The 10,184-nt window shown below is 42.1% G+C and overlaps 1 protein-coding gene across 3 annotated transcripts; it reads right to left on the reverse strand.

Annotated features, from left to right (window-relative positions):
• Positions 1–3,488: 3,488 nt before the first annotated feature.
• Positions 3,489–10,184, reverse strand: LOC118824298 (nuclear fragile X mental retardation-interacting protein 2-like). Of its 3 annotated transcripts, none has more exons than XM_036594346.1 (4): positions 10,024–10,184; positions 5,681–7,365; positions 5,450–5,482; positions 3,489–4,424 (listed from the first exon to the last, which is right to left on the reverse strand). In XM_036594346.1, the coding sequence occupies exons 2-4, from the start codon at positions 7,179–7,181 to the stop codon at positions 4,372–4,374; spliced, it is 1,587 nt and encodes a 528-aa protein (XP_036450239.1). In that variant the 5' UTR covers positions 7,182–7,365; positions 10,024–10,184; the 3' UTR covers positions 3,489–4,371. The 3 variants fall into 3 exon arrangements, with proteins under 3 accessions (XP_036450239.1, XP_036450238.1, XP_036450240.1); XM_036594345.1 differs by having other exon boundaries at positions 9,983–10,184; XM_036594347.1 differs by lacking the exon at positions 10,024–10,184 and adding an exon at positions 8,163–8,443.

Raw genomic sequence — 10,184 nt, forward strand, 5'->3', positions numbered from 1 at the left:
CGAACTGTTTGTTCAGGCACCTGTATATCAGTTCAACAGGAGTTTCCACCACATAGGGGACCTTGCATATCTTAAGGAGAGTCAGCACACGAGCAGGCTTCCAGGTAAACCTGCACAAAACGTCTTGAATGCAATTGCACATCTTCAGGGGAAGCATTACACACACGCACGAGGTTACAATCCAGCATACAAACAATCCTTTATCTCCAATTCACAGCCTCATTCACCTCCACACACTTGGTTTCAACAGCTACAAATAAAATAACCAACCACTAAAATAACAAACCTAAATAGATCTACTACAGTTTCTGCATCTTTGTATAAAATATTGCCAAAAATGAAATAAGTGCTCTCAAAATATACTTAAGGGAACTCTTGATAATTAGCATCTCCCCACCAATCTAAGCTCATTTCTTTTTTTTTTCTTTTTTAAATAAAAGCTGTTAATTATTACACAGTGTGAAAACATGAACCAATCATGCCAAAATGTTTGAACAAAAAAATATTACAATGAAATGATTTGTTATGTTATTAAACACTATTACAGATACTTAAATTAGCGGGCAGTTGGCGTAATTTAAGGATAATACCCTTGGGCACTTGTTTGGTGAAGGTTTTTGCTACCATCAGGCCCACCATAAAAAGACTGCTTCACTCATGTGTCGACTAATTTGAGACAATAAAAGCTTTCAATATGCAAGTTGCTTCTCATCTGTAAATGTGTTTCATTCCCAGAGAAGCCACAAGAGGCAGACAGAGTTATTACTATAGATATGGGTGTAATAAAACACATTGTATGGTAAAAATGTCAAAATGTCTTTTTCTGCAGAGCTTTAAATACAAGGTGACTCAAAAAGATTCATCCGATTTCAAAGCGCCATATTTCTACAACCGTGAGGCGCCTAGGAACCAATCACATACCAATTGAAAGAGGGGGTCAGAGTTTCTGTCACTGGAAGACGGCTCCCTTCAGTCTCCGAGGAGATGGCAACCCCTGAGCAGAAAGCATTTTGCGGGGTGCAACCATCTAAGCGTTGGCCCTATCATCAGGAGATTGTGATTTCGATCCCTGGTGATGCTACAGCCATCCGTAGCCGGGAGTCCAAGAGAAAAATCACACGATACTACCAGCACTAGGAGGGTGAAGGCTAGCAGAGGCTGCCTTCGAGACGTGAAGCCAGCAACCGCATCTTTTCGAACTGCTGCTTACGCAACGTCACTGGACAGCTGAACGTGCTCGGAGGAAAGCGCCAACCGCCAGATCTGTTACGTCAGCTAACAGACACCTGCGCTGACTAGCATTGCGTGATTGGGGGAGTCCTAACTAGTGGGTGGAAAAGGAGAAGACTAAGTTGGGGAGAAAACCTTTTGGGTCTTTACCTTTTGTGAATCTGTCACAACTGAGCAACGTGATTTTTTGTCAGCAGTGAACCTCCAACAGTGATGTTGGTTCCACATCACTGGATGATCTCTGAAATTGCATTGAAAGAGCCGTGAGTGCAGCGACACCCGACATGCTCAATCGAGTATGGGGTGAATTCGACTATTGCGTTGATGTTGTCCGTAAAGCTGGAGGAGGTTCATACTGAGCTCTTGTAAAATTACACAATAAACTTTATGCTCACTTAAACCAGTTTACTGCATTGTTCTGTAATGATTCACAGGTGAAATAAATCATTTTAAAATCAGATGAATCTTTTTGAATCACTCTGCATTTGCTCCAGATTGGTTTGATACAAGACAAAATGTCCCAAAAATCACTTAAAGTTCAGTCATTTGATCACAGTTGAGTGCAGAGCACAAGCCCTGCCCACTTACTACAATAGGATTCACCCAGTTTCAAAACACAAATTAAGATTTCACTGTTTCATGCATTTTTTCCATTTTTTAATACTGTATTAGAATCATTACACCCTTACCTATAGTCCACGAAAGCTACCACAATAATTAGGCTATCAATGTGACCACCTGGCAAACATCAACCAATCGCTCCTCAGAGAGATTCTCAATAACAGCCGAAACAAATGCACTCTTAGCCATTAAGAACAGGATTCAGGGTAAAACAAATTAGCCAAGAAAACAGACTTATCAAATAACATTCACCCAAATCCACTGCTTGGAGGAAGGAGGCCAGACAAAGCAGTTTTATAAATATCTTTCAAGTCATCCTACTCCCAACATGAAGGCGCTGACTGTGGGCTGTGTTAACTTTGTCATAGCTTTTCAATATGCAAGTAAAAGCTGTGCCTTGTGCCCAGCGCAAGCAATACACATGCTGAAAAAGGGGCCTAGACAGTGAAAGATTCCCGCTATTGCATATAAAGGGGTATAAAGAGAAGCCCAAGGGAAAAAAGTGCTCCAGTATCTTGGAGGCTATTGTTTTGTCTTTTTGCAACAGCAGTGGTGAAAAATCAGATGTTCTTCTACAGAAAGAAAGAAGACGACTGGAAAGTAACATGAAACACAAAATCAGCCAGGATCATTTTGCACCATATGAAGAGAAAAAAAAAAAAACTCTGCTTTGTAATGGCTTCCCCAATTCTACCTGAGTAAAGAGTTATTCTATTTTTTTTTCTTAGAAACACAACAGCCCAAAGCCATTCTAAGCAGGAGTTAGTAACTCGTGTTAAGTGTTTCAGATAGGTGTAGTCATTTGTTTTAAAATAATATGTTTACATAAAGTGCTATTACTCAACATGATGAACGAAACACCTCTGCTTGGTTAAAAACGTCAAAATTACCAACATCCAAAATCTCTGCGAGAAAGGTTGATTATTCAAACCGAGCCTAAGAGATGGTTAAACGGACTAAATCAGCATCTACACTGAGGCCCAATCTTTGGTCTGTCTGGCCAGGATGATCAAAAAAACTGTTACTTTGATAGTATACCATGATAACTCTAGACACAGTGTACCACAGAGTTGTAAAGAAAGGCCTTGCTCATGAAATGTCACAGTAGATGGTGAGGCTTTAACAAAACCAGCTGGTTACTGACAGTGACTGCCTGGTATTGCCGTTGTCCAACCTTGAGCAGTTTCAGTCGGCACTCAGCTGCAATAACAATAGCTCTCACGACGAAAATGTGCAAAGAAATACTACGGTTAAAATTACAGTCGTAAGACCTAAATTTTATCAGAAAGAGTAAGCACAGCACTTCCAACCACAGCTGGCTTTTGAGGATGTTGAAATCATGTTCTTGCGGTCACAGCTGGTAAAATTCAACTTGGGTCAGTGTGATACGAGGTACGATGCTCGAACCCTGTGGAAAAACTACGCGTACTCTTTCTTTACAGCCTGTTTCCCAGTAAGTCATTCCTTTTCCGTTTTCTCAAATCAACAACCTGCTGTTTACTTCAAGTAAAATGTTTACAAGACTGCTGAAGGATGTGAGAAACAACACCTTATTTTCTAAGAAACCTTTCAACTGGCTGGGAGTTAATAATACTGTGACTATGTTACTTCTGCGTAAAGGGTTTCTGCAGAAATAAAAACATGAAAATTATCTGATAGACTTAATTTGAGAAGCCAGTCTTAAAATGTTCGTCATGAAACTTGCAGGGAAAATGAAGCAACTCTGGTTCTGACTGGTCAACCCAGAATTACATTAGGCTTTCATTCCTGGGCTGGATCAAAAAAATAAAACTCGAAAACTAAGAAGAAAAATAAAAACGTCAGGCAATGCTTCTGTAGGGCCTTTTCCCAGCAGACCAAACGTTAAGACTACTCCTTTTCTCTACCAACCTGACAGGGCTGGCCTTATGCCATCCCTTATTCCTGGGCATTATGATTACATTTCCAAGGCATTTTTTTTTTTGAAGGTCAGAATTTCATTTTGTTCACGATGTATTCAAACGCTCTCACTGTACATGTGCACTGCTTAAAAATATTAAATGAGCAGTCATACATGAACTGATCTGAATGCAGGAAGAAATCAAATGACTGAGGCATCCACTGTGGATCTTGAACGTTCCTCAAAAGGGCCACATGGAGCAGAAAGGCTCAGGAGGTACAATTCACACCTCCAGTTTTCCTCATTCTTGCTAGCTGACCCAAAAGGTCAGTGTCTGTCACACAAGTAGTGCTCAGAACTTCCCTCAGATGCTATAGTGTATCAGTTTGTGTGTAGTCCAATGCCTCTGAACAGCTCATAGCAATCTGATCTGCAGAAGATCCCTGCAGAAATCCCAGGATATAAGAGTACAATAGTTATCCCTTCTGATGCAAATGCCGTTCTCGCCATACTCCTCATTTCAATTTCTTCTGGTTAGAAAGAAAAAATGTGGTCCGATTCGATTCTAAGAAGAGAACATCCAGGTCAGATCTGACTGTAGCACCCAAGGTGGAGCAAACTAAGTACTGGCACTCAGCACCTCAATGATCAGGTCCATCCAGGGTCTCCTCATAGTACACCACCCTTTTTGGATCTAGAGGGGAAACACAGAAAATAGAATATATAGCTGTCACTACTGATTGTTAGTCACTGAGTAATCTGCAGATTTTGATGGAGTAATTTTAATTTTAAAACATGGACCAAACAATAACAAACCAACTGATTGTGTGCAGTTGCCCTCAAGAATATATCTATAATTAGAAAAAACTAGGGATGCACAACAACATTGGAATCAGATTGGTTAAACTGTTATTTGATTTATTACTCGTACTCCAGAAGAGTAGAATGTTTAGGCTGAGTTAATAAAATAAAATCTAAAAAATTAATCATTTTACTGCACTTTTGTAACCCCATAGAAATAAAGGTTACATTTCTCTACAATGCTTATGCATTCCTTATTTTTGTGTATTGGTGTAGGCATTGGCAGATATGTACTTTGGATATTGGCCCACAATTCCTACATCAGTGTACCCCCCACACTATACGTTATACCAGATTATACCAAACTCAACCACTGAAGGGCCATATAAAAAACCCTCCACAAATACATGGGCGAAAGATTTTTTTTTCCATTTTTAAATAATGTTGAGCTATAACCCAAACTGGCCATTGTTTATTTAAATATGCAAATACTTCAGCAGTAAAATATAGACACTTGTAGTACACCTTAAAATATTACACAAATGCTTGAAATATTCAAAATTTAAATGTCCCCAGGTGCTCTGTCTTTTAAACCTATCTATTTGCTTGAACTGGACACCTGGCATCTTTTCTTTGCTGCAAGTTCATTAATGCTTAGGCTCAATTTCTGAGCTGCTCAGCTGAAGTTAAGTGTTTATACTGGTTGAACTGCAGCTGAAATGCAGCTAGAGTGCTTGGTAATTTGACTGGTGTGGAATAGCGTAGAGTTGTACAGAACTGAGGCGTAACCGCTGTCCCATAGACTGTTGTTAGGGGTAGGAGAGCTGGAGCGCACATTACGTTGCAGTGCATGCTGGGGGCTGTAGTGCAGCGCATTGTGAAACAGGCTAATATTAATAGAAAATTAAAACCACCCACCTTGCTTTCGAAGACTGACAAGATATTCAAATTCTGCAAGACAAAAATAATTATTCAATACACAGTAAGTGGAAGCACTGTTTATACATTTAAAAATTATATAATGTGTATATAACAATCTGTGTACATATTCAAATCATTGTTATACCTATTAAAAATAAATTTTAAAATCAGATATTCCATTAATTCCTCATAAACATTCACTTTTGGTCTGGGACAAGAAAATATTACCTTTAGTGTGGTAGAATACAGCAGCTCGCAGATCAAACAATCCCCAGCTATTTGCCCTGTCATGGTCTTTTATGTAGTTCTGTGCCTTGGATGGACCCACCAAACTGTTAACAACTTGGGTCACTGCAGGCTCTGTATCCAAATCCTTACAAGAAACCTCTGGAATTTTGTTCTCTACCTTCTGCTCCTCCTGACTCTCTGGCTGAACCTGTGGAGAGTCCTCACTGGCAGTGCGAGAAGCAGAGCAGGCTTTCAAAGCAGCATCTGTGCCACTAGTCCTTGTCTCCACCTCCTTAGGCGCAGAGAGAGAAACCACAGAGGTTGGATCCAGGCCTGGCTGGTTGAAAAACGGAAGGCTCTCCCCCTGAAACGTGATGTCCGCCACCTCGAGTCCGCTCACAGTCAGCTGAGGAGTGCCCGTTCCCTCTGGGCCTGCATTTGGCTCATTGATAAAGGACAGACCCCACTGGTTCTGGAAGATGTCCCCGAGGGCTTTTTGATTTGTCTGAGCAGTAGGGTCGTCCGTGTGGCGGGCACTAGGGAGCGCAGTTTGCATATTTAAAGGTTTATGTGGGTAAACAAAAAGACTAGATTTTCTTGGCTCTGGAGCTGAGGGACAAGCTGAGGAGCTACAACTGGTGTCCAGAGTGGATGCTACATTCTCTTCCCCGGGATTAGAGGAGGCAGAAGGTGCAGTACTAGCAGCAGAGTTGAACAACGTTCCCACAGAGGGGCACCCATTAGCCTCTCCTGAAACAGGGCCGTTTGTAAAACCGGCAGATGTTTTTACAGCAGACATGGGCACCTGGGAGAGCTTTACAGATGCCTGAGCCAGAGCTGCCTCTGCACTGGCCTGTGTTGCTTTGTTGAGGTTTTCCTTAACTTTGCTTGCATAACTGATCTTGGGCACTATTTTAGCACTACTGTTGTCCACTGGAAACACTGGGGGAGGCTTGAACAAAGTCCATGAGTCCTCTTTAGAGGTCACTGAGGAGGTGAGCTTGGTTTTACTGACCTTGTCATCAGTCTTTTTACTAATGGGGCCTGAGGCCCTACTGTCAGAGTTTTTGCACTGCACCTCGCCCACAGGGGTCATCTCCTGAACGCCGGTTCGACGAACACCTGTGTGCACCTCTGTTCTAAGGCAAGTCCTTGTGCAATTAGGCCTAGAGTTCACCACTTTCCCAGCAGCCTCTTGGCCTGAGGTCTCCAGGTCCTGCTTGGAATAAGACATAATCCCCTGCTGCACAGCCTTCTCCTTGTCCCGGTTCACATTCTCTGCGCCTTTCATGCTGCTGCGTCTAGCCCTCCGCTTTTTAGGGGTAGTGTATCCACGCTCGGATCCGCTACCGTCATTATCTGCAGCAGCTTTGGTGGAGTAACCGTTTGTAATATAACCAGAACTGAGGGTCACTTCTCCATTGAGGGACAGCACTGGATCCTTCTCGTCCAAATGTTTGACCTCACACTGCTGTAAACCAGAGGTCTTATTTCCCTCCATACTGTCAGTATGCTCAGGAGTGTCTTGGCTGCCTACTGATGCTGCAACCCCTGCAGTCAGTCCTCCCTTCAGACATTCAATAAATTCCTGCCTTCACTCTTTTTCAGGGGGATCTGGAATGCTTGTTGAGTCATCCTCGGTATCGTCTCCTCGCCCAGGTTGAAGCTATTCAGTTTACCATTGTCTGAGACACACAAGGACAAGCAGAAGGTTAGTAGAAATAATGAACATGTAAAAGTGTCTCTTCTGAGAAAAAAAATACACCACATGAGGAGGAAAAATGAGGTGAAATGATCCAAGGCCACCATGACAGAGCAAAATGTGATGCTATCCACCAAGACGGAATGAGTCATGTGGCGGAGAGCCAGAGCCAAAGCAGGACTATATATAATCTTCCTGGAAAATCTTTAATGCTTCTCGGTGCAGTTAGCTAGCAAAACCAATCATAAACAATAAAGTGCGACGGAAAGAGAGGGTTCTGGACTATGAAACTATTGAAACTAAAACAAAACAAGCTGTTTGCCTTACAAGACTTTTTTAACTTAGCTGAGGTGAAAGTAAACACTGTTTGGCAGCTAGCAAGACATGTTTGTTCCAATTTTTCTGGGAAGTTAACAGTTAGAATAGTTAAAAGACAGTAGTTTCTTCAGACAAGGCAGTGAACACAAGTGAGCAAAATAAGTGGCAGTATTTTTACGTTAGCTCGATAATTAGGTCATCAGAAATGCTGAGCCCGTCGTTTAGCCAGGTGGAGCAGGCCCAGCATTGTGGCTAACTCAGCTGTATCTGCTGAAAAACGCAGGGGGTTGACTGGACAGCTGAATGCTGATGAAATGAGTCCTCCGCTGAGAGATTTATTTAAAAAGCCACTATTTAGTTAGTTTGCAGCACAGTATTGAGCCTTGAAGTGACTGTACAGTTGGTTAGTTGTTGCAGTGACCGTGTCCTCAGAGCAGCTAAGCTCAGCGAGGTTTTGCTTACGTTAGCTTTCGTCCCCCCTTTGAATACAAAATGACTTGGCATTTTATAACGCCTAAAACGTGAGTTACACGCAACCTCAGACGCGAATAAAACTCTGTGAACAGAGGCAGTGGAGTGTAAATACTCAGTACTGAACTACGGCGGTGAGATTTATGAGCGAAACTTGTCGGCACGGCTGCAGCTGGGACTTTTGGCTTTAACATGGCGGGCAGGAAACGGACGACGTCCGACTCGTCAACGACTCGGTTCTTTTGAACCGATTCTTTTCACTAAATCAGTCGAACCGATTCTCAAGTCTCATATAAATACAGTGCAGGCTGAAAACGTCTAATAACTCACTCAAGTCTAACTTTGATAGAGGTTTTCGTCATTTAACCTCATGAAACCAGTACATTAATCGCCAAATTACTTTAACACCAAATTAAAAAACATACTCAGACGGTTAAAGGGGAACTCCACTGATTTTTGAAAATTTCTACATCCACAAAATCAGTGGTTTGGCCTAAAATGCGACATTTTAGAGAAACTTACAGAGTCAGAATTGTTCACAGTGGTGGTGATAGGAACCAGACATCTGAGGAGTTTAACACCTCTAAAAGATCCCTTACACAAAGTTATTACATGAAATGGTAATGAATACTCAGCCTGATGTCTGAGACACTGTTTGATGATAGTTTTGTGATATTTGCGTATTTTAATCAACTTATTTTAAATCAATTCATGGTGGAAGGATACAAGAGTGTTGTAAGGCAAAATAGTCAAAAAAGAAAACTTACTTTTCCAGATTTATGACTGTTGTACCATCATTACCATTGCATATAAAACTTGTGTGCACGTGTAGGTTCACTGGTGGTTTTGGCAGTGAATAAAATGGCTATATTAGTGTTGTACACCCTGAATGACGCTGTTTACATCTCAACCAACAAATTACGCAGAAATTTTGAAAAATGGGTGTAATTCCTCTTTAAGATGTAAACAAAGGCACTGAGTGGTTTGATGCAATACACTCTGGTATAAAGTCAATCAGCAAGTCAGAATTGATCACAGTGCTGGTGACAGGAACCAGACATCCAAAAACACTCTTCTCTAAAAAATCTACCTCACTCATCTTCCATTGTGGATTAGATGCTTGGAAGCGGTCTAGCAGGGTTTCCATTTTAATTAGGGTTTCCCATTTTCCCCACTTCCTGTGTTATCAAACTGTGATTGTGCCCCCTCCCAAAAAATGACTCGTTAAAACCGTCGCTCGATTCACTGAATTGAACAGTTCGAAAGAATCAGTGCCTTGAACCGAGTCGAACTCCCCCAATAGAAGATTCCAGCGCAGCCGGTGACGCGGGTGCCGTTGCTAAACAACCAGCTAACGAAATGCTAACGGCTAACACACCAACCAGCCAAATAACCCTTTTAAGCACTAAATTGGTTTCGCAGCAAACACTTTAGGAAACGTGTGTTAAGTGTTTTTCACATGTATGCCCCAGTGTGAAGGGTGTACATGACATTTCTGTCAGTTTGAGACAGTTAGGTTAGTTAGCTACCCCAGGTTGGCTAAAGCTAACTTGTCAAAATTGTGTGCTGCTAGCTAACGCTAGCGAAGCAAATTCGCACCATAGCTGCCACTCAGGGTGAATAGTTTTCATTTCGCCACACAAAACGACTACTTAACCGCAATGACAAGACGGTTACGGCGTTATACTTGGAAGTTGCACCGGGTAAACTGTCGTCTATGTGAAGTCATCAACTTTTTTCCTCCATTAAGCTAACTAGCTAACCGGCTCTAGCAGAGTGTCCCCGAGTAAAACGCTGCTGAGTGAGCGAACCTGTTTTTTCTCCTTCTGCGTTTCCTGGAGCTTGAACTCACAGTTGCAATGAACATTGTTGTTCAGCTGTCTCTTGTAGGACTCGCTCGGTCTTTTCTCCCTCTGTCGTCCATGGCGCCGAGGGTGTTTCTTCGTGTGCCCGATGATCTCCGGGCTGCTGCTCCTCCATTGAGCTGCGTGTGTGTGTGTGAGCGAGTGAGGG

Source organism: Colossoma macropomum, unplaced genomic scaffold (assembly GCF_904425465.1).
Source record: "Colossoma macropomum unplaced genomic scaffold, Colossoma_macropomum, whole genome shotgun sequence".
Taxonomy (NCBI): Eukaryota; Metazoa; Chordata; class Actinopteri; order Characiformes; family Serrasalmidae; genus Colossoma; species Colossoma macropomum.